The sequence below is a fragment of the Cyanistes caeruleus genome, chromosome 17 (genome assembly GCF_971803275.1).
Source record: "Cyanistes caeruleus chromosome 17, bCyaCae1.hap1.1, whole genome shotgun sequence".
Lineage (NCBI taxonomy): Eukaryota > Metazoa > Chordata > Aves > Passeriformes > Paridae > Cyanistes > Cyanistes caeruleus.
Genome location: NC_141717.1, coordinates 6,587,491 through 6,612,420, shown reverse-complemented (window position 1 = coordinate 6,612,420; position 24,930 = coordinate 6,587,491). Strand labels below are relative to the sequence as shown.

The 24,930-nt window shown below is 39.2% G+C and overlaps 1 protein-coding gene across 6 annotated transcripts in view; it reads right to left on the bottom strand.

Moving 5' to 3' along the window:
• CIITA (class II major histocompatibility complex transactivator) overlaps window positions 1–24,930 on the bottom strand; it is a 38,067-nt gene that overhangs the window by 4,410 nt on the left and 8,727 nt on the right. Inside the window, exons 5-22 of one of the 6 annotated variants that reach the window (XM_023936605.2) lie at window positions 23,560–23,704; window positions 17,673–17,814; window positions 15,934–16,047; window positions 15,454–15,513; window positions 14,059–14,142; window positions 13,418–13,480; window positions 11,089–11,238; window positions 9,778–9,918; window positions 9,588–9,644; window positions 8,744–8,803; window positions 7,536–7,601; window positions 5,374–7,081; window positions 5,092–5,262; window positions 4,178–4,249; window positions 2,788–2,868; window positions 1,671–1,763; window positions 1,258–1,341; window positions 434–517 (exon numbers count right to left, since the gene is read on the bottom strand). In XM_023936605.2, the coding sequence (XP_023792373.2) occupies window positions 434–517; window positions 1,258–1,341; window positions 1,671–1,763; window positions 2,788–2,868; window positions 4,178–4,249; window positions 5,092–5,262; window positions 5,374–7,081; window positions 7,536–7,601; window positions 8,744–8,803; window positions 9,588–9,644; window positions 9,778–9,918; window positions 11,089–11,238; window positions 13,418–13,480; window positions 14,059–14,142; window positions 15,454–15,513; window positions 15,934–16,047; window positions 17,673–17,814; window positions 23,560–23,613 (3,284 nt within the window). In that variant the 5' untranslated portion in view covers window positions 23,614–23,704. Of the gene's footprint in view, window positions 1–433; window positions 518–1,257; window positions 1,342–1,670; window positions 1,764–2,787; window positions 2,869–4,177; window positions 4,250–5,091; window positions 5,263–5,373; window positions 7,082–7,535; window positions 7,602–8,743; window positions 8,804–9,587; window positions 9,645–9,777; window positions 9,919–11,088; window positions 11,239–13,417; window positions 13,481–14,058; window positions 14,143–15,453; window positions 15,514–15,933; window positions 16,048–17,672; window positions 17,815–22,916; window positions 22,993–23,331; window positions 23,356–23,559; window positions 23,705–24,930 lie in introns of those variants that run through there. The other 5 variants (XM_023936606.2, XM_023936607.2, XM_086853641.1 and 2 more) reach the window with 5 other exon arrangements.

The following is a 24,930-nucleotide window of genomic DNA, read 5'->3' as shown; positions in this document are numbered from 1 at the left end:
CAAACTTTTCATTCAAAATCAAAAATACTGTTTAATGTATACGTTAATCTACAGATGGGGTAAAAAATTAAAAAGGAAAAACCCCCAAAATAGAATGTTGATTCAAAAAACCTGTAATAACATACTCAAAAGGTTGAATGGGAACTTCATTATATTAATTCATCTGAGGGATTCCTTTTTCTATGTTCCTGAAGTCATTCTCCAGATCCCCTTGAGCCTATTCTCCCGCTTTAAGACCAATGTTTTTGGGTTTATGGTGAACTATTCCTTAATCCTTTCCAGTCACTGACTATCTGCACTCTGCAGAAGTACATTTTCCCGAAATATTCTTCCTAAGTTTCTGTCTCCTCTAAAATCAATCATAGAACATTTGTATTTTCAGTCTTCAAGGAAGTAAACTTTTCTGGGCCATCTCAAAAGGTTTCATACTCACTCTAGCACTCTTAAAGATGTCATTGCAGGAAGAGCCTTTGCCAGATTTTCTGCTCCAAAATCACAAATGTTATTATTGTACAAGCTGCAGAAAACCAAACCAGAATAGTCACAATTGAATAATGGATAATGTAAACAGATATTAGATCAAGGGTTTTCAAATATGGTTAGTACACATTAACTTTCAATCTACCCTTATTTGCAGTTGAAGTTTAAAATACACACTCATATTTCCTGTATGTATCAAGTAAGGCAAATGGCCACATCCTTCTTCACCTAGCACAGGTACTGCAAAAATAGCTCTAGATTCTGTTATTCTATGGATAACAAGGACATTTCTGTCTACATTAGATCAAATTAAAAATATGCTAAAAAATGAAGCTCAAAGATTTGGGGTGTAGCATTCAAAAGAATTCCACATCTCCAAACTACTGCAGAATTTCACACCAGGGTTTCTTGCATTCCCTGCTTTCCTCAGGCCTGTGCCAGATATTCCAGTGCAGTGGGATGGACCATTGTCCCTATGTCAGCAAACACGTGCTTTGAGCTTGCAGCAGATGGTGGTCCTGGGTGCTCATCTGTGCAGGGTGTGATTCCTAAGTGGGTATTGTGGACTGGCTTTAAACATCAGTCCAGTCCTTGATATATTCCCAAGATATCCTTCTGTATGTCTGTCATACCTTTTATCCTCTTCTTTCTGAAGACTTTATGCAAGAATGAAGTAAAAAACTGCACAGTCTTGCCTCTTTGTTCCCTGTCCAGCAGTTTCTAACAGAGACAGCAAGGTATGTTTTCAAAACAACTCAACAGGATACAACTACTCACCTTAGTGTTTTTAAGGAAGACAAGGAAGGGAGAGCTGTAGCGAGGTTCTCTGCACCCAGATCTGTTATTTTATTCTGTGATAAACTACAGTAAGTGAGATCACTTTGTTAGTTGAGCACATTTATTCTAATACATTACAACGTGGGGGAAATTATTTTTCAATTTTTAAAAAATATAATCTGGACAGTCTGTTTAGACCAAATGCAGAGAAAAAGTCAAAACAGAGCCCTTGAAGGGAAATAAGGAAGGATTAATCTTTAATGAATGTACTGATTAAGTATCTCCATAGGCTCATTGGTCTTTCATGCCCATGGGAATCTTCTGCTCATGGTTTTTAACACACTGTCCCTTATGCCTCTAGGTTTAACCTATTTCTTCTCAAAATTTCCCTGAATTGTTAACCTTGCACTTACTTTAATGTTTCCAACGATGTCAGGGTTGGAAAGACTTCAGATAGACTCTTTGCTCCTTCATCTCCTATGCCATTTTCACTCAGAGCATCAAGGCTGTGTGACAACAAAGAGAGAATTAGCTTCCCTTTTAATCTACATTTTTGTGGTTTATTCACCTCAGAGACCACTCTATCTATCTTGAAAAGCTTCTTCTGTGCAGTAGCCTCAATCAGCATGAAGCATCACACAAATTACAGCTTCTTTAATAAGCAGCATTCTGCTGCCCAAATTTACAGCCTACGAGGTTTTTTTTTACTAGTTGAATGTCTTGACCCATTTCCTTTGATATGCAAGCTTATTAAATGGTTATGAAATAGTTGTGTTCCAGCTAAGCTGAAATGACATTTCCTGTGCACACAAAAATACAGAACTGACAAAATCCAGCACAGTCTGTAAATCCTTGCCTAAAGAGCTCCTTCTCCAGAGAGGGAGAATTAAAGATGAAGTTTTCCTCATACCTAGTCACAATTTCAGATACTGAATCCCCTTCTAATCTGACAGATAATTCTGGAATATATTGGACAAATTTCAATTTTAAATCTTTATTGTTTTCCTGAAATATCATGAAAAGGCCAGCTACAATACAGACAAATGGTCAGTGGGCTGCATAAGGCCAAAGGCCCTCTCAAAACCCAGTAACCTTCCCACAGGTGCCATGGAACAACACTGACTACTGCTCCTACACTTGTTTCTAGTGTGAGGAAGCTTAAAACTAAGAGAGAGTTAGATTGTCATGGCTGTTCTGGAGATCCAGTGAAGACAGAAGTGACTGTAAGCAGTTGATCAGTGCTGAGGCAGAAGGGGAGGCACTCAGGGGCTCTGTACTGAACCTTTTCCCAACCTGGGACACCCCAGGAATGGACTGAGGGGTTCTGAACAAACCACCATCAGGTATCTCAAGGGAGAATGGGGAGCTTTTAGGCTGCTGGTATAGTTTGGGAATATTTCTGCTGTTCAGTGTGGTCACCAAATAAGGAGTCTTGTTGGCAAATGAAATGTTCTTGGGTCCAAGAGTTCCCCCATCATTAAGGGGTACTGAGGAGAAATGTTAGCAAAGTTAATCTTTAGCAGAACTCACTCTAAATGCCGAAGTGATGGAAATGCTGCAAGGATTTTCACGAGTTTTAGCAATCCTTGGAGGCCACATGCTGGACCCAGCCTGGAAGAAAATACAGACATGCAGCAGGTTTTTCACATGCTCACAAGCAGCAAAATTAATGAATTTTTGAGTTCTTTCCCTGCAGCTGCCAATGCAAGCTAGTTTACCCTCCTCAGAAGCAGCCCTACCACCTGTGCCACAGAATTCTGCTGTGAAGCCTCCAAATGAGGACCAACAAGACAGAGGTCAGGCAGGACAGAGCATGCACAGAACAGTGGGACATTTGCCACTTTTAGACTTATCTTACTTGTTTTAGTTTCTTGTATTTCTGTTCTCTTTTTTGGGTTTTTCACTTTAAGTATAACCTTGAGATGAAATATATACCTATCTCAGTACAAATGAAATGAAAACAAAGTTATTTTTCGCCTCAACTATTAACAATTCAGTCTAACTTAAAATCACAACATTTTACTGCAGCTTAAAGCATAAATGGCACTTTGATATTCATGCTCCAAGCAATTGTCTCTCATATCTTATTTGGAATATCTTTGGTATTGGAACAAGTTCAGTTATTTAGAAGAATAAGAATTTTAAACAAAAATTTAAATAAAGGGAAATTGGAAGAGGAAATTAGAAGAGAAAGCAGCATAAAACCAGAAGGGAGGCCAAGCATAGCTGTCCCAGGTTGGGTTAGATCTACAGATTAGGAAACAGGTGAAGACCTGAGGAGAATTCTCCATGGTACTGCTGCAGTTTCTGCCCAAACTAATTCATATTCTATGGCAGGATATTTTGAGCAATAGAATAGCCTTGGAGGCTGCTTACAGTTTGGGGGAAAGAAAAGAAGTGTTACTAAAATCTCACTTTTAAAGTGGTGATACCAAGTCAACCTCCCTTTTTCCAGAAAAGAAAGGATGCTAAGTAATTTATTTGGGAGGCATTCTCTGATGTAATCCTCTCATGGCCTTAGGTCTGATAGGGTAGAAAATTACACCAAAAGACTCAGATAGAAAAGTCCAGCATTTCTGGAGAAAAAAATATTTTTTTATATAAGCTGGATCACAGTCAAAATATTTTATGCCCAGTGGCACAAGATCACTGCCTGGTGGTCAGGAGATAACTTGCACTAAAACCAAACAAAATTGGTAGAGCCCTGTTGATCTGTATTGCTACAGGAGCCAGGAATGATGTTTTTTTGAGTTTTGGCCATAAATTAATTAATCTAGTTCAGAGAAAAGCAAGATAGCAATAAATGGAGTTTTCTTAATGCTTTAAGCTGACTATAGATCAGTGCAATGGCTGTAGCCAATACCCACAACTACTCCTCCTTAAACACAACCATCTCAATCAGTAGAACTTTAGCACTTACGCAAATTCGAGTTTTCTGAGGTTTCTAATGGCAGGAATTTCATAGCTGGTGCAACCAGATGCTTCTTGAACACTAAATAAATCACAGTAGAATCAGAATATGGTAAATATTTTAGCAGCCAAAACAGTGCTTTAAAAATAATTTGTTAGCAAACTCTTAGAGAAAATAAACTGGTGCACTAACTGAGGAACCAGGAAAATTCAGAGTAACTTCTGCTCTAACCTTTCTTCAATTGAGTAATTTCAATCCAATAATTGCCTTTCATAGTGCAGTTGTTTGCTCTTTTTCCAATAAAACTTAAAAATACATTTTTCTGAATTAACTATTTTCTGTCAAACATTAAACCATTTTGTCTATATTTTAATCAAAATACTCCACCCATGTTAAATTGGTTTTTTTTTTTAACAACAACAACAGCAACAAAACTTTATTTCTGCATGTTTTTAATTGCAACCAATCCCTTAGCTACATCATCAGCAGGGATGGAACACAGGACTTCTAGAGCATGTAACACAAGCTTTTACTTCCTGGGCTAAAGGACTGACTCAAGCCATTTGGGACCAGGGCAAAACAGGTTTTCATTTATGCCCACATGCTACAGGGGGAAAGAATCAGCCCAAGTTATGTAACAAAATTACTGGAAGATGGCATACTCAGAGATTAAAGAGAAATGCCAGCTGGCTCTGTCATTGGCAGTTTTAATGACTGCTCTGCATAGTGCTGTCATTGCTCCTCCCTGCCATGACAGCCACCTCACAGGGGGGCAGGAGAACCCCCTGAGATGACCTAGGAGCTTGCCATGTCTTAGTTACTTCTCTGGACAAGCAGACAACTCCATTGTCCAGCACTGGTGGTGGAGCCCTGTTTTCATTAATTGCTGGTGTAAGAAGAGTTTTGATCATAAATCATCCTACCAATTCATCATCTTCTGCATCTCTACAAGGTCGGAGAGGTCACTGATGTCTTTCATTGTCTTTGCCTTAAAGGGATCAAGAACAAATTTTTCTGTGGATGCTTTCAGCAGTTCATATTCTTTTGTCTGTTCTAAAGATTTCCAGAGCCTGACTGTGTCACTGAGGGAAGCCCTGTGAAGTGACAGAACAAACAAAACCAACAGATGTGACTGCTGTTGTTGCGTGAAAGCGTCACCTACACACAGTGCTATGGATGATGCTGTGGGGTACAGAGTGACCAACCTGAATGATGTCACGTTCCTTAGGCTGACCAAGGCTTGCAGCCCTTGCATGTCAATGCTGCTGTTTCGCAAATCCAAGGAAAACTCTTTTCTTGACCTTTTCAAAATAGAGAGCAGTACATGGACATCAGGTGGTGTAAGAACTATGCCCAGAAAAGACAAGTCTGGTTCGAGTCTTAAGGCCACATGCTGCAGAAGATAATTGTTCTGTGTTTCATAAACACAATGAAAAAGCTCCAGCAACCTCTCTGGACAGAGAGTATTAATCTGCAGCCTTCTAATGTATTTCAAGAGTGTCTTCTGTTTCTTGGTTGATTGTTTTGCATCCACATTGGAAAGAGAGCACAAATAGAGGTCATCCTGGAGAAACATCAAACCAACCAAAAATCGAGGCATCAAATCTAACCAGTTATAAGGTTTTTTCTTCTTGGATAGAAAAGACAGGTACTTTGTTAGATTTTTATCCTTGAGTTCTTCTGCTAACAAAAGGTGGAGTGCACACAAGAAATTCTGAATGACAAAATCAGAGAATGTGCTCCCAAATTCCTCTTCTTCACTATCTGAATGTCTGGGGAATGCAAATGGCAGGACAAACCCATACTTCAGAGCAAACTCTTTAACTTCCTTAGAAGGAAGAAGATCACTTTTCATGGCACTTTGGTGCTTTTCTCCAAGACACCAGGCTATACGGGCTAGGGTAGCAAGACTCTCTTGATTTTGTGTGGTTGTAACATCTGTTTGCATAAGCATTATCTTCTGCTTAAAAAATTTCAGGAAGACTTCAGTAAGAGTTGAAGGAAGACTTTTCTCTCCCATTTCAAGCACTGCCTCACAGAGAAAACAAACAAATCTACACATAGCAGGGCTGTAACAATGACTGAACAAGTACTCACGCTCTTTGATTAATTTCAGTGCACTATCACAGTAGGATGATTCTTCAAAATATTTGGTTATGTACAATTCTCTCTGCTGAGAGGAAAATCCTACTATTTCAATAGTCTTATCCACTTTGGATGCATACTGGTACAGTTTGTCTTTTGGCCTTGCTGTAAATAATAAAGTACAACCATTGAGTAACTTCTTTTGGATGAGTCCTGAAAGCAGCTCCTTTATACTGCACAAATCCTTTTCAGGCTGGCTGGCTGAGCAACGAGGAAAATTCTCATGATCATGCAATCCTTTAAACCCATCAAAAATCAGAAGGACTTTAGCAGGATTTTGCAATATATACTCAAAGATCTCTTTGCTTCCCTCTTGAGGTTTTACAAAAAATTCAAGCAGCAGTTCCTTCAGGCTGTATCGTTTCTCAGGCAAGTTTATTTGTTTGCAGTCAAACCAAAATACAAATTCAAACTGAGAAAACTCTCCACTGGACCAGTCCTGGCAGATCTTCTGAACCAGAATGCTTTTGCCCATTCCTGCTTTACCCAGCACCACAATCACTTTAGTCTCTAAGTCTTTACGTTGTGGGATTTGAAATATTTGGCTTCTATCAATGGCTGTCTTTTCCTTCTCTTGCAGGCTGCAAGTTATCAGCTCCTTTTCCATTGCTTTTGCACTATTTTTTCCAGTCTTTGTTTCAGTTTGAGGTTGAACAAGTGTCCCATCAATGAACAGGTGATCCAGATTTACTTCCCGTTCCATGGTCACAGATTTGCACGTGTCTCGGAAATAATCTTTAAGTGACGAACAGAAGGTTTCCACTTGCTCTAAAGAAATGAAGAGCACACAAAGACTGAAGGAACCAGTCCACAAATTACACCATCATTTCATGATGACTTAAGTGCCTAATTGCAGTATGGTAAAAGCACAGGCATTCCCATAGAGCCCATAGGGCTGGATTTACCCCCTGCAGCTGCAGGGAGGTAGTGAGAAGTGCAGGCACAACAGACACTTTCAGATCTATGAACAGAATCATTTTGGAGCTCTCTGTACAGATGATAAAACCACTGAAGCACACTGAGCTGCTAAGTAGGTACTACAGCTACATTTCTACAAGAAGCCAAATCTAATATCTTGAAACAAGGAATTGTGCTCAGACCCTCAGAACAGCTTTGCAAATTGTTGAATGATTCCTACAAGGAATTTTTCTGTATGGAAAGAAACACAAAATCTTTTTCCAAAAAATACTAGAAGGTTTAAGTTCAAGAGTTCTAAACTCACCTGGTCTTTTGAAAGGTTCTTCAGAAGAAATTATGGAATCTTGAACTTCTTGAAATGTCTCTAAATCTGGAGAAACAAAACAATATACTTAACAAAGACACATAGATAATCACTGATTCAGCTTTTCTAATTTTAACAATAAGATTAATGCAAATTTCCAAGTTCATTGTAGCATATATTCAGAGTAGGTGATATTTTGCTAATTTTACAAGGAAAATGAGTGAAATTCTGCCACAAGTAGAATTCTGCTGATGTGCACTGCTGGAGGCAGAATGGCATTAAATAAGACCACAGCTGTTCTGACAGCTGCAGGAAGCACATCTACCATCACCAGGTGACATCCACTGTTCTTTTCAAATGTCAGTGTTTTGCATAAATTAATATTCACACATAGTGCTTCTTTATCTCTTCAAAAGCAATAGCTTCCTTTTGTTATTCTACACCTTGTAACCAAGCACTAAGGATGAAAGTCACAGAGAAGTGACTCTTGGTAACAGTATTTACCCATTAGTCTCCCTGACAAAGTCCTGTTGCTGTCCAAATTTCTTTCTTTTCACCTGTTTGCTTTCAAACTACTGCAGACTTCTGCAGTTGGGTCAGGTGAACAGTGTCTCCTTTACACAAAGAAATTGTGAATTTTTCAGATAGAACATGTTTTCTACAGATTGGCAATTGCAGAGTATCAGTTTTGACAGAACTTTTGATAGGAAGAGGTTTGCAGATGCAACACTGAATTTAAATTGACAGAGAGTGTAGCAAACTCAGTCTCAGAGTCTTGTAACCACATGCAGCAGAGATGTACAAAAAATTACCCAAACCAAAACAGATTCATGTCCCTAAATATGTACAAATGTGTTTCATACCATAATATCATCTTGATGATCTTGATGTAGAATGTGGTCTAAAAGAGTTTCAGAGATCTGGAAATTAATTCCTACCCTACATGACAGCAACCTTCAGAATGGTTTGAGTTCAGATTTGCTTCTAAAAGGGAAGCACCACAGGTTTCCAGTAAGAAAGGTATTAAATAAAGAAGGGTTGGGAAAGCGTCTGGTTTTGATTTACTTTTTGTTTTATTAACTAAGAAAACAGAATGGAAGACCAGAAAAAAAAAAAAATGTAATGAGACATTTAGATGGGAAACTGGTCAAAGCAGGCAGGAGTGAAGAACTTTTAAAAAATGAAAATAAACTGCCTTGGCATCTTACGTGCTAATTTGTCTGCTGCTGCATCTGGAATTCCGGGGCTTGTGGCATACGTTTGTTGTGCTGAAGTAAATCAGTTGGAATTATTAGCATTGTTTATTCACATAAACAGTAAATACAATTTACAAAGACCTCCCCACACCTAGGGATATTTGCCTTTTAATCTCCTTGTTACACTTTTGCTTTGGGGCAGTGGAAGCCACCAGAGGGCAACAAACTCCTGCACTGGGCACAGGGACCAGAATCAACACTGATACCAAACTCTGGGTTCCAACAGCTGATGGCTGGAAGAAAAGTGTCCCAGGAAAGTTTGTTACCTTTGGGTAACATTGGGTTAAAATTGGGTCTGTTAAATCCTGACCAAGGCTCTGATTTCTTTATAAGCCTTTCTGTGGCATTAGGTTTCAGTATTGCTTAGTCAACTAAGTCATCATCATGTTGGTTGTGGGGCTTCCACCGGAGATGGCTGCAGTCTGGCTGCCAGCACTGAACATTTAAGATGCTCAGGCCAAGTCAGCATCAGATCATCTCCCACTTTCTGAAGGTACTCCAGCATCCTTGGCTTTGCACTGTTTTAGCTAAACCTGACTTATTCCAGAAACTGGATGTCATAGTAAACACAGGGGATTGGCTGATGAACCTGAAGCTCTACCACTCTTATCTGTACATTCTAGCTCATACTAAGCAGCAAGTGATCAATACAAAGAAGGAGATACCATCCATTTTTGTTTTTTTAAGGTCAGTGTGAGTAAAGCCTGGAGGAAAGAATTGGCTTTGAGTAGAAGCACTATGGTTTCTCTCCCAGTTCAAAGTGCTGTACATACATAAACCCCATTTTTCTACTTACCACATAAATTAACTGGAAAACTTGGAGATATGAATGTTTCCACAGAAGATGCCAGCACTAGCAAGAAACAAAGCATAGTTTTCAGCATATCTTAACTATAAGTAACTGAATTTAATCAATGCTGCTGTTGGCAGCATTTTTTTTTAGCACTTTATGCCTCTTTATGTGGATAAAAAGTTATTGCTCTTACCTGGATATACTATAACATCAGATGTGCTATTTTCAAGAACAAAGTTAAATATCTGCTGAGGAGGACTTGCCAAGTTTTGATTCTCTTGGTACTCCTTCACACTGGCTAGTAGACACTCTGAGGTCAAAGGTTCTGACAATCCTGAAATGAGTGCAGAATAATTACTCTTTTGTTTTTAAAAAGTTCTGCTTTCTAAAGCTTTATGAGAGAGAAAAAGCTTTCTATCAGCTCATCATTTCTGGCAGCTTCTAGGCAAATCTTGCCTGTGGAGAATTCACAGGATCACACGAGGCCCATTGAACCCATTAAAAAAAGAACTCTTACAAAATATGATGAGCATGAAATACATGGGATTACCCAGCTTCTACCAGCCACTGTTTTCAACAGTTTAAAGAGAAATCCTATTATTATGAGGAAAACTGCTTGAGGCAAAACTGTAAATGTACAGCCAGAGATCCAGAGAAGAGAAAATTTGTAAATAGTATGTATCCACATTAAATTTACCTTCCTTGCATTACATCCTTCCCACATAACTGCATATCATGCAGGTTGTATAAGCATCCTCCCTCTCAACCCACGCTGGGAAAGTTTTTTGTTGATTCAGTGCTTGCAATTTAATCAGCCATAGCTCTGAGTTTCTGTAGGTGGGTCAGAATTTCTTCTGCTATTGCATGCTGCTTCAGTTTGCATCAGGTACTTCAAGACTTCCAGCTTACACACTGGTTTTGGTTCCTTTCCAGCACAAACTTAACAGCAAAAGGTGTTGAACTGGGCCTCTGCCATTAGGTCTTCTCAGTGTACCATGAGCACCTCTGCTACCCAGCATGGCCCAGGCTAGGTGCCTACACAGCCCATCAGTGGGATTACTGCTCAGTTTTCATGATCAAATCACAGCCTAGATTTTGCTCTAGTGTTGCAAATGTAATTATCCCTCAGTTCTTTACAAACCTCTGGGTGAAAAAGAAATTGGAACTAAATTAAAGTTTAATTATGAAAATTTTGTGACTTCCTATTCTTAAGACAAGTAATTAATTACTTAGATTAGTATATAGTAAATAACTGTTCTCTTATAACCTGCACCAATTAAATAAAAGATTCATTCTACTCAATTAGGAGCAATGCCCTTTTAATTTCCATTGAATATTTTTCATTCTTTTAGCGAGTGACACACTTTTAAAGGCTTGACTGAGACAGCTGCCATACCTGCCATTTTATTGCCATTTCTCATAGTCAATGACAAGATTTATAAGAGTTTTCTCCATGTGTAAATCAGCCTGTGTACAGGTGCACACCTACAGCTGTACTACGTACCAGGAATTATGAGGTTTCTTTCCAGCCCCTGGGCAGCAGGAGCAGAAAAGGACATGTGCTGGTTAGTTAGGGAGGTGCAGCTCACTGGGTGGCTGTTGAGAGGCATAGCAAAGAAACTGCCATTCCCTGCAGACGCTGCAGGGGCTTCTGCTTTAAAATAAAATAGAAAAACAAAAGGAGAAAGTTACCTCATTGGCAGAAGTTACAGGAACCAAAGAAGAGGTCTCAGTAGATATGATAAACCACTTGATTCTGATCAGCTGTGTTTGGATTTTCCAAAAGCAAGAACAATTCACAATAGCTTTCTAAAAACTATTTAGCTTTCAAAATCTAAAATGTATTTATTAAATTCTGTAGTAGATCACTTTTTCTTCTCAGTAGTTCACTCTTTAAATTTTCTTTTTCTTCATCTTTCCTGACCTATCTTATTTCCAGATGTATGTAGATGTACATAACCCTACACATAGATGACTGGCAGATAAGACATAACAATGTCTTACATTGGCTGTACCGATTTTCCAAGCTTAGTTTGTTGTCTCAATATTGCAGAAGAGCGGAGAGGCCCACGAGCAATAACCTGGGGACCTTGACTCCCTACTCAGACCCTATAGTGCTTGTAAGGACAAACAGTGTGTGTTAAGTGTCTCCCACAGAACAGTCACAAACACAAGAACTTAAAAAAATGCATCTCATCTGCAGCACATTTTCTTCCTCCAAGAATAGAACAAATGGGGAGAGGGGCTTGTGCATTGTACAATTTCATCTGCTTATCAAAAGGTTCCTACAAATCAAGACACACTTGCTTATTTGAACTAGTCTGTTAGTTTCACTGGTTTTACAACACCCCTATTCTCAGAGCTGGTTTTGCTTTTTCCTTCCCTATTCTGTGTAGCTGCAACAAGTAAGTCTGTATTTCATCACCTTCTGTGGTCTAATGTTTTTATCAGGAGCTACAAATCTGTCTGGTGTTTGTGCCACTATTTCATTCAATTCCTTTGAAAGAATCTCATTCTTGGCTTACTGCTTTGAACTTTAGCACATGTTATTCTCTTTGCTGTAGGTAGTCTTGCATTTCTGAAGAACTGATGCAGTTGCCTTTGCAGGATCATACTGTGACACCTGTGACAGGTTAAATAAACTCTTGATTTTGTCAAATAGCTCATCTTTTTGTTAATTAGATTTTTTTACACAATACTTATACTGTCTTATGTATGTGTTCCTTTCTCAGAACCTTCATTGCGTCAAGAACAGTAGAGAAACTGATAATACTCTGAGGACTTCCAGTAAAAGGATAGGTGCAGCTTCACAAAGCACCTCTTAGCTCTGTGATGATCCTTTCATCTGGAATGCAGTTTCTGCAGGGTGACACATTTGGAACTGATGTGCCATTTCCTATTATTGTTAGTGTGGCATAAACACAGACATTTAAAAGTGCCAAATCTATAAAGGAACTTAAGCAAAAAGAAAGTAATTCACCTTTAATGGGTACTAACTGCTTCACCTGTGTCGAAATAACTATAATCAGCAGGTACCAGTTCAGTAGAAACTCTGATAACCTTCCCAGAGCCAGCAAATGTTTTTTAACAGTTGGTTCTGCTCAGTTCTCCCTCCCCACTCCCTCAGAACTCCACAAGAACACTGGAAAAACAGCTTGGATGACAGTCATGGTACACACGTGTGTTGTCTCTGACTTTCATGCATTCTGTGCCAGCTCCTTGCCTGGACTGTGCTGAGGTGCAGTCCCAGATCCCAGCACTCTGGCTGGATCTCTAGGTCACACACTGGTTTGGCTGCCCCCTGACATGTACATGGTCCCTAGGGGTTGGTACAGTCAGAGTCCCCTTAGGAGGCTTGTGAGGTGTGCTGACACAATGAGTCAGATGTCCATTTAAAACACAATACAAAATAGTCAAAACTGGTTGCTCTCACCTGAATTTTGAAGAATATTTTGCTGATTTAGCTCTGCCTGAGATACCTCTTTAGGCTACAGTTGGGTAAGAACATTAGCACCAGTTTCCACCTAGGGTACGAGTTCCAGCCTGCCTGCTGGCCCCAGGTGTTGTCTTGTAGATGGTCGAACAATGTGCAAAACCTGGAAATTTCCCTTTCTTCTCTTCTTTCTTTGGTTTAAAGGACTTTATAGCACGGACTGAGCCAAAAAATCATCTCATCACAATTATTATTTTCATTAGGATGTTTCAGTGGACTTTTGGAAGTTGTCACACTTGGAACAAAGAGGATAAAACCCAGGACATGCAGAGCTATGACCTGACAGGTAATATGACTCAATATTATTCAATAACCTTTTCTTATTCAGTCAATGACTTACCGATTTTCTTATATTTGGGTTCTGAAACATCACAGTAACCCTCTGCCGCAGAGCCTAAGAAAGCTGAAAGAAAGCAAGGTCATAATAAGTGGCAAAATTTTGGTTATTTTAAATTTACCCCATGAAACTTATTTTAAATTTTTAAAGTAAAAGGGGGTGTTACCAGTTTCAATTCAGCTATTTCAGAACAGTACAAGTCCAATGTATAAAAATGAATATGAAAAGCCTCATGTTATTTTGCTCTGACTGTGAAGTTATAATTAGTCTGCAGATTTCGGTGCCAAAAATTTTTGATGTTGTTCTCGCTATTAAAGAGGCAATTGTTCAGCCAGCATTACTAAGCTACAGATACACTGAAACCAAAGTCAACATTGCCATGAGGATGACAAAAATGCAAAGAAGTGCAGCATGTTGAATGTTGTGTTTCAGGACAACAAATTCTGCGAACTGTAAATTCTATGCTTGGAAGAGCTTCTTTCAGTTCCGGCCCATGAGCATGAACAAAGGCAGAGGAAGCACGTCTGGTTTCACTGAAGAACTGCATGACAAGAGCACTGAGGCTGTGCTAAAGCCAAGGGGCTGTAATGCAAGTTTAGAACTCAGGCACAAAGACTTCCATATTCTCACTGATTTACACTTACTTCGTTTAAGACATGTCTGCATCTTTATGTCAGGAAATTTCTCAGTGTTTTCAGCAGCAATGTCATCCAAAATAAGGTTCCCTGCTAAAAACATGAAATATGGTCCAATGTCAAACTTTTTTCTTCTAAAAAAATTACAGAGAGGAGTAAAAGCAAGAAAAACACACCAACAGAGAGCAAAGATGAAATATGCTCGAAATAAAAGATAAAAACCAAATCATGTGATACAAGATGTATCCAGATCCATATGATTTAGAAAGCCCACAAAGCTCTGAATGCAGACTTTGTCACCCTGTGTTAATTTCTGAACTGCAAACTATTAATCTAGTGGCAGTGGCTAATAAAACATAAGTACTTCTCAATGCTCTAATGATGAGCAAAGGATAAAACATCACAGCTGTGTCACTGTGTGATCTCAGTACTTCTCAATTTATGTTCTAAGGTGTTTAGATCCTTTAAAAGACAGAATAAAGGGTATAAAAAGATTTCATATTCTGTGTTATAAGACAGCTTATCCACATCATATTTTTACTGGAAAATACTTAAGTACTAATATTGTATCCAGTTTTTTTCTAAAACCAATAAAAATATTGTCATTAGATGCAAAACCCCCCCAAGTGCTAAACACACCAAGGATCACCGTAAATCATTTGAAAAGCCATGTGAGCTTCCCACAGCCAGAATAATTCTAGGGAAAGACTGACCTTTGGTAAATTAGTCCACATTATTTTGCTCAAACATAAAATAGGATATACAGATATTCTCTAAACCTTCTGGCTCTATGGATTTCTCGACAGTCACCTATTGATATATCTGTTCTGGAATAGTAAATAGCAGTATTTATGCTGCTACCAAAACAGTGATTTGGTACCACAAGCCAAGAAACATCTCCAGTCAAGGATGGATGAAGGAACGATTTACTGTACATATAATATATATGTGCATTGCTGCATTAATCAGGGTGAGAAGTAAAACTTGACATGCTTCCTCAGGCAGCTCTGTGCATCCTGGACAGAAATCAGTGTGTGTGAACTGTATTTATACACATGCAAAGTGCTCTGGGGACTTATATGCATCATCCCTGCTGTGCTCAGAGTAAATGTGGTGCTACTTGAGGCTATTAATGCACTGGACAGTGAAGCTGTGCATATTCTATGGCCATGGTGACATGTTTAGCAGCTTGGTCAGAGACAAAACTGACATCTTTGAGAAAGGCCTGCAAAAATGCACAAATTCCTCAAGTTTTCCAAGCAAATCCTGCAACACTGTAACCAGGGGAAAGAAGAAGATACCAGAGGTATAAAAACTTTACTAGTGTTCAAACTGGGGGAATGAAGCACATGTTAGACAGAACACTGTCATGGAGAAAATTAGTCTTTGCCATATCAATCTTACCAAAAATGTCTTCGACCTGCTTCTCCTGCTGATCCTTGAGCACATATTCTACTAATTCAGCTAGCAACAAAGGGGAAAAAAAAAAAAGAACACAATAATGACACAGTAAATGCCACAGCAAAACTCTTGTAAACTTATCCTCATTAACAGAACTCTGCAGTGTAAGTAAAAGAGTTAAATAAGTTTTTCTTGTAACTTGTTGTTCAGGAAATAAAGATCATACAAAAAGAGAAGTTGAGAAAGGAAGTTTTAAGCAGAAGGAGACATTAATAGAGAGATTTTCTCCCAGCAACCACAAGCTACTGTTAATTGGTTTCCCCACAGTGCACAGGTTCAGGTACTCTACATCAGATCTACCACACAAGGGAAAGGCTACTTGAGTAAATGCCATGGCTTTAGGTTGAGAATAAAATTTATAAGAAATAGCTATAGCAAATGATTGTAAAATAATGATTTAAAAAACAAAATCTGCTTTCATACCGATTTTAGCATAAGCATCCATGGTGTTGGAACAGGGGTAGAAGCCATCTCCATTTTCATATGGGAAATCCACATTATTTAACTGTTCATAGTTGCTGGCATCAACTTCAAGATCTAGAGTTAGTAAGGAATATGCACTGGCTCAATGAATGGCATAACCAAGCAGTAAAAATGCCAGACAGCAGGACATGCAGAACAGGCAGATTTGCTACTTTAGCAGAAGGCTTTGGTTTTTCATTGTGTGCTGGCTGAGAAGGAACAGAACTGAACTTTCAGTAATTTACAGTCACCTGGAAATCAGCACTTTTCTTTTGCTAAACTCTGAGACCTCATCTCTCCTAGTAAATAAAATACTTCATGAATCCATTCTATGACAATCAAGCCCAGACTCATACAGCCTATTAAACCTTCTTGTCCTTCAGGATATGGTGGTATCACCCAGGTGCCCTGTTCAGAACAACGCTAATCCCTGAATTGCACTACAAATTGCCAGCCGGCCAGGAACCTTGCTAACACCTTCACAGCAGAGATGTCCAGCTTCCAGAAACTGGTGCCATGTCCTGATGATGTTTGATTTACCTACATCATCTCAGACATTGCTAAGGCTCAAAAGTATTCCAATCGGTGAAACATCTGCGATAGCATGAGTCAGTGCTTGACCTTTAATTCATCCTACTTTTCGTCACTGAGCAAGTGAGGCCATGGGGTAAGAAACACTCCTGCAGCTGTTTTTAACAGTCAGAAGCTGAGAGGGAAAAGCCCAACCTGGGAAATGATCAATCACAAAGATGATTCCAGATTCTGGTGCTCAGTTCTCCACTGATTTGCCCATGTGCCTACTGGCATGGGCACTCATGAAAGCCACAATGCTCCAATTTGGTAACATTTTCCACCTATTTGGCACAGAGCTGTGAGACTTTATATCTGGCATACATTAGCTCTTCTCCTCTCATTGCCATTCTCAATCCATGGTCCAGCTCATTTGTTTAAAATAAGCTCAGCTAACGCTCCATACCACAGATATACTTTAATACTTTTATTATAGAACACTCTAGGGAGGGAGGGCAGATCAGTCCACAACTTCCACACAATGCCAGGAGCACAAAGTTTGAGATTAGGGGAAACCTCCTGATCTGATTACCTGTAGGAACTGAAGTGCAAGAAATTATCAACTTTATACTATTGCCCTCTGCTTTTTCATTTGTAATGGAATTATAATAATGGAATAATAAAATCACTGTGTCCCAAAAAGATGAAAAACAGCATCTGGTACTGCAACTCCATTGTTTTGGTGCTTTAGGATCTCAGAAGGCAACCTAATGCTGTTTGCTTGTGGACTGTCTTCATCACAAACTCATCTAAAAGTCTCTGTTTTACAAAACTTTTGGCTTCAATCCGCAGAGCTGTTGACAATTACACTTGGCCAGATTATGACAGGAACATTTGCAAATAAACTACTTACAGGAATGATATCCAAATGAAAAACACTGTCATGCCCTGTTGAGTGACAGTACAGTGTGTTTTATTACGACTCACCAACCAGGATGCTATAAGTATGTACAATTTAAAAACATGACTGTTTCTGGAAAAACTTACATCCTAGCAACGAATGCTTGTAAACTTTAATTCAGTCACCATGCTAAACTGCCATGAGGTGGCTTTGTAGCTGAGAGAAGACTGCAATAACTTATACTATGAGGAAAAAACCAGTTGAGTACTTTTTTTAGTGTTTTACTAACCTGTAGAGAAGTCACCTTCTTCATCTCCAGGTAACTTAGGATCAAAGAAAGTACACAGATGCAATGGATCAATATCACTGTGCAGTAAATCAAGGTAGCCATTTTCAGGCACAAATACTGAATCCATGGTTTGTGTCTTTGTCTGAAATAAAATTGCACAGCAGTTAGCTATAACACAGCCACAACTTTTGTCAGTCAAATCCACAAGTCCTGCACTGTGGCTTTCTGTTGGCAACGCACAGATTTTGAGGCTGCAGAGCTGGCATTTCTTACCAAGACTTGCACTGAGTTTTAACCCTGAGTTACTTAGAGATCCAAAGACATCTGCAGCGACACTCATCTATCTTTTTACTCCAGTGAGAGGAGTGTGATACTGCAGTCTGACCACCTGGACCAAAAGTGCCAAGTATTGAATCAGTGGCAATCCTGGTATCTTATCAGGATATAAGTGATGCACAAATCCAGCATGTATCAAGGAAAATAGAAGACTGAAGTGAATATGATGGGAAAATTCAGAAGCTACATTTCTTCATAAAGTTCATCTATTCCTCCACATCATTGTAAATTCCCTTCCTCCCAGTTACTGCAGCAAACACTAGAATCAGTTCAAACATTCCTCCCGCATATTCCACAAGTATAGAATAATACTATGTGTTACTTATTCATCATCTTTATCAAATTATTTCAAACCCAAATATTGGCTCTTCAGTGTTTATCGATCACTTGTGTAAATGCCACCTGAGCTGATGATCCAAAATGATTTACACCAGCATAATACTGATGTATACAAGATGAAAAGAACAACCAGCAATATTTTCAGACTCTATCCTGTTATAATAGGTGTCCACACCCCACAGCCATGGAAAGTTTCAGCTTGGCCTCAAGCACCATATTTTGCAATGAAGAGTATTTATTAAATGGCTCTCAAATACTCTGCCCTTACCAGAAGGCCACTGATGTCCCTGTTTGCATCTATCTCTGTTCCTGAGGTGTGCAAACATGCAGCAACTCCTGTACCATGTAACCTACCTGCAACATGGAAAAAGAGAAATACAGCTAACACTGCAGCTGTGATGAAAGAAGGCAGAGCAGACCTTGTCTCACACTACCATGTGCCTTGTTATAAACTCATCTTCATTCCTCTTACCCCTCCATGGGGTTGTCCCTCTGAACAGCTTGGAAATGGATATTTCTGCATTTGCTGCAGAATATGCCAAAATCCAGAAACAGAAGTTTGAAAAGTAGGTGAACATGGTGTGGTTCCATGAGTAGGAATAGCCTGCACTAAGATAGTTCTCCTTTTGGGTGTTTTATGGCTTCACTACATTACCAAGATTACAAAAATTTGGTATTATTGCCTGGCAGCTATAAATGGAAAGCAGAAGTTGAGAAACCTGCCTGAGAACCAAGAATGAAGTTATAAACATACCAGATTAAATTTTCAGTTTCTTGCAACACTTTGTTTTGCCCCTTCTGTTTGTTGAATTAACAGAAAATCTAAATAGGGCCTTTCAGAAGGCAAACTTGCCAGACTGTGTGAATAAAGCTCTTGAAAAATCAACTCTGAGTCAATATAATTTTGGGGTTAGAGTCAGAGAAGAAATTGGGCAGAAGGCTTAAGGGGAATGCAAGACAGAAAAATCTATCACTCCCAAGTTCATTGTCTGGCAAACTCCTTGATTACAGCACAAAGAAAAGGGCACTTCCTAGGGAAAGAGACTGAGTAGGCCTACTTAATCTTCATGGAAATACTAAGCTTTAATTAAATTTATAGTCATAAGAGCTTTTCTATCTTAAAATTTTTCTTTCAATAGCATTTCTCTGTGGATAACTACATAAGTAATGCAAAAATGTTTTAAGCTACAATGGTCAAGAAGTCAGGACGCAACCAAGAGAAAGTCTTAGCAGTGCCAAGTCTGGCTACAGAGCTTAAAACTAGAATGTAAAAGATGGTATAGCTCAGGTGTGAGAGAAACAGGAGTGAGAGAAACATACTCTTCTACCTTAACAAGATGAAGACTTCCCCTCTTTCAAAAATGAAAAACTCAGTTGCTTGCTTTTTTTGCTTCACCAGTCTGAATGGCCCTCAGTTTACCCTGGTACTTTTTCTTCATTGTTTTGGTTTTGACACAAACCCTTATATGGCTGTCTCTCTATTGACTACACTGGATTTAGGATCCTGGTACTTCTTTCTAATCTGAACCAAAAAAATTTTAATAGCAGATGTATTCTGCTGCATTAAAAGCATGGTCCCACCATGGAAAATAAACTGTGAATAAAGAAGGAAGTTTTTGAAAGAGGGAAATTTCTACATGGAGAGAAGGCAGAGGCAAGGAAAATTACATGTCAGAGACAGTAAGTGTTTTGCTGCATATTTTAACTGAAGCACACAAAGTGAAACCAGACCTTTACCAAGCTTGTTTACAGCAGCAACTCCTTTTCCAGAGCTTCCTCTTTTTTTGTCACAGCATCCTAGCATCCTGTCTGAGGTGAAGGGTAATGCTCAGCATTTCCTCTGGTGTTTCATACATGATTTTAACTTCGTTTACTGATATTACATTCCCTTTGGGGTCTTGTGGGACCCAATGCTGCCAAAACACATATTTGGCACAGTTTCATGCCAAAAGAATAACAAATTTTGTAAGGGTTTCTGTGTTAGGGCTGTGAAAGCCAGCACCAGCTCACAGCAGGAGTAAGACAGAGCCTGCAGGGACATTCAGGACAGGGGTCCCCAGGGCCACCTGTGAGGCTCCCACAGACAAAGGGCATGTGCTGGGCAGGGGCGAGACAGGACAAACTTCCACATGTATTTCCATGCCATTCAGAGAGCTCAATCCTTTGTGGTTTGGACACTGGTTAAGACAAATATTGTTCTTTAAATCCTTAAATAACACCTCCTTTCCCCAGCAGCCAATATGCTCCAGCTGCACAGCCACACTTGGCACCTTGTGTCCCCTTCATGTCACCTCTGCAGTGACTCTGGGCACACCTGACACTGCCAGGTCTCTCCTCAGGATGCATTTGGTTCAGCTCTGCATCCTGCATACATGGCATGACAATATGGTTCACCTCCAAGACTCACAATGCATTTTTTTCAGTGCTCTTTTAGAGTTCAAGTGATATATGAATTAAAAATGCTGGAAAAGAAGTGAAAGAAACAGTGACCATCACTGTACAAAGACAAAGACAAAGAAAGAGTAGGTGTTCACTTAAATCACATGTTAATCATAAGAATTAGATGGGGCGTTTTAGATTTCTAAAGGTAATGGAGGTCATTTTGATTAATCATTTTTCCCAAATAATTTGGTTTAATCTTGTTTTATATTTTAAAGGGTCAACATGTTAAAGATTCCAGCCAATGAGGTCTGCTACTAATTGAAATCAAACATTATCTAACAGAACAAAGGATTATAAAGGCCAAAATGCAACGTTTACACCAATAATAATGTAAAGGAGAGAAGATTTGAGGGGGAGTTGTTAGGGGCTTTCCTTCCCAAACCTCTGTTGACATATGAACTAACAGGCACTAAATCTACCACACGAGTACAGAAGTTATGAAAATGAAAATTTGTAAAGTCATGTTAGGAATAGAGGAAATCCCCACTCCAATTTTACTTTTGTACCAGTTTAGGAAGCTGAGGATAATTCATAGAAAAGAGTAATAGTGCCATGCAAATCACACACTTTTTAACCACAGGATGACATAACATCCAAGTCTGTCATAACATTCCAAGTCCTAGAATACAGAAAAATTGAAGAATGGTACTGCTGTGAAGACAGAAAGTTGAAAATTAAGTACAAATATTTCTGAACAAATGCTATTTTCCTGCAACACCCCAGACCCATTAAGTGCTACACATGAGTCTGAGTGATACAAGCTGACAAAAAGCAGGTTAAATCATATAAATAAGGGGTCCAGTGAAACACCAGTACTTTGATTTAGAAGCACTTTGATTGAAAAGGTCAATATTGTTGGCCACAATTTTATAGCCTTGTTTTCTTTCACCAACTTTAGAAAGTTTTCTCAGATCTTCTGTACTCCCTGAGGGTTATGTCAAGGTGTACAAGGCACTCCCCCAAAGGCAGAGCTGTTTCCTGGCTTTTGCTGCAGGCAATGTTTTGGGACAAGCTTCTCTGGGAGGTGGGCAAGCCAGCAGTGGGGAAGGATAAAATTTCCTCCATGTTCCAATCATTTATATCCTTTTCCTCTTCTCAAATAAATGACTAACAATTCCTCTGCTCCACAGGTACCACATAGATTTTTTCTTTCAGAAATGCCCTGATCATTTGTAAAATGCAAGTAATGGAGCTCAATTTATATTTAGCTTTGAAGGTTTAGTTTCTATTCCAGATCTGTGAAAAACCTATACACTGAAAAGCCAGTTTAACTTTTTCTATTGGATTACCCAGCTCAAGAAGAGATATTAGTTTTGCTGAGAGTCTTTATCTTTCTGATGGAATGGTGTTACTTTCCACAGACTTTATAGTCTAAAATGAAAGAAAAACAGAGATGGAGCTGAAAAAGAACCTGATCTATGTCCTGCCATGTTATTCTTTGTCTCCCTTAGAGATGAGTTTAAAGAGTTTAAAAAAGCATAAATAACAGGTAAAAGGAGTTTTTGCCTTTCAGTGAGCTTAGCTTAGAACCAACAATGTTACCGGAGATGTCACTGGTGCTGGAGATGGACAAGTTCAGGCAGAGCTGTAACAAGTGCCCTGCAGATGTCAGAATTGTGATTTAGAGAAGAATTTGCCTTTCATGTCCAGTATCGCCACCTGTGTCACAGCTGAGCCCAGCTCTCCCATCCCAGTTGTGAGATAAAGCATCACAGCAGACATTTTAACTCAATGGCTTTCTTCAAGACAGAACTTCAGCCCACCTCAATGGAAAGGTAAAACTGGCTGTTTTGCCAGAGTTGTGAAAAAATGGAAATAAGCCAGTTTCTTTCAGTGATTCTCAGTCTCATTTTCCATAGGTACAACATTTATACAAAAAAAGAATATTCTTAACGAAGTCTGAAACAAACTGCAGCAACCCTTTGAGCAAATAGCAGGGCTAGCCACAAAACAAAATCACAAAACATTCTCTAAAATTTCACCCACATTCAGATACCATCCTACTAATATTTGAACCAACACAAATCCAGATACTAAAACACTGCAATTACAAATATGTACAAAAGGCAAGATAAGATGAATTTACCATAAAAAAAAAATGCATTCAAGGGTTGAGGAAAAACTGACCTTAAGTTCCTGCTGTTTCACTCTGGATTCAGTACCAAAAAATGATGAGAACTGCCAGCCCTGCCAAGGGCTAACAGAAAGTGACAGCAGAAAGGAGGAAATAACAAACACCAGAACACTCAGAGGGGGAATTCCAAAGAGGAAAATTAAGAAGAACCTCCCGTCTAGCAGCACCAGTATAACAAGTAGTGTTACCTTTAATGGTCATTTGTCCCTGCTCAAAAGAGCTTTATCTTGTCATTAATTAGAAAAAGATCAATTTATTTGGTTGGAAACTAGAATTGGATGAGAGATGACAGTAACGATTTCCATTGCTCCCCAGATTTTTCCCTCTCCTTTTCTCAAATCTGTCCCAAAGTCATGCTGTTAAGCAGTCCATCAGTAAGAATAAAGCCAGCAGCATGTGGGCACTTACCTTGCAGCTCCACTTGGTGTAACAGAAGTGAAAGTATGTATTTCACATGTTCACAGACTCTACCAACACAAAATTAATTTTGCATCTCACGCAAAGTCTCTTGCCATTGGCCCAAAATGGCAAGTAGGATGTTCTATGCAACAGGAGCTTGTCTGGCTTGCACATGATGTTCACAGTTTGCTTGTAGCAGCATCCGACAGAATGTTTGTTCATCTAATCATCACTTACCTTGCCATGCCTACCTGGTGTTAAGACAAACAAACTTTTGAAAACCAAGTTCATTCATGAGCTTCCTCTCATGATGCCTATAGCTGCTTTTGTGATGATCTGCAAGCTTGTTTGCTTAGTTTTCTCTTTTTAATCATGCATAGACCTACACAAATTAGAAATTAATAAATTATAAAAGGACTGTTCTCCAGAGTGAACAGATAATTTTTGTAGTATTACATTTTCTATAGCTTCTAGGAAAAGTTCCACCATAGTCTGAAGGGGAAAGGAAATAGCATTTGGTGAACACAATGACATCCAGACTCCCTGCTTCAGTAAGGCAAGATTTTAATCAGCTGCCAGTAAGAAATGGCTTCTGCACAAGGCAGCAGCTCCTATGAGCAAAGCAGCTGCTGACCTGTGTAAGAATTTTCTCTTTGCAGAGGAGATCCACTTCTACCATGTTTATGGGAACATGCTCACTGAGTAGAGATAAAGCTATTTCCTTCCTGGGAGCAGCTCACAGACATAGGGCCTGATCTGTGCTGCAGGACATCAGCCTCTTCAGGCTCTCTCGCACCCAGGTTGTGCTGGAACTCCTCTGTGCACTTTCAAAAAAAGCAACATCTCAGAATAACAACACTCAGAACAGAAGATAATGAAAGGCTTCACAAATACAGATTCTGTATTTCAGTTCTCTGTTTTAATCGGAGACAACAAAACAATCACTGCATAATAAGTCTGTACAAAATTTCACATGGTTATTTGTTAGCTCTATTCCAATGCGTAGCACAGCCCCTCAAGGGATAAACTCCTTCAGCTCAGCAGCCCTGCCGGCAGATCTCTACCAGCTTCTGAAGCTGAAATCCATGAGGCAATCCCTAGACACATCAAGAACAAAAGTCTGGGGAACAAGGGTTCAGCTTATTACTGTAATTCTAGTTCATGACTGCAGCAAAGACTGGTTGTCCACTTTTTGTACAATACTCATAGCTGCTTGGAAAGAGCAGAAGGGTGCAAATCATAGTTTATCTAGTGGAGCAGTCTATAAAGGTGGGCTTTGAGAGAAAAGCAGACTGGAAAAGAAGAGGCTGTGAGACAGCTGAGAACTGCCTAAGCTTTTCAGGTGACCATCAGCTTCTTTGCTTTGATGTTGACTGGGACACTATCCTACTGCCAAAGGAGGAGACAGAACATGCTCAGTGTATTGGAAACACCAGAATAAATGATACCAGGCCACTTTCTATTGTTTTCTACATTTAAAATATGAATTATTTGCCTTAATTTGAATGTGTGTGATGATATAGGTCAGTATTTTGCCCTCACATGAGCTATCTTAATTTGTATCCTGAGGATTTCCTCCTGTATTTTCATCCATGCCTTTGCTGTCCC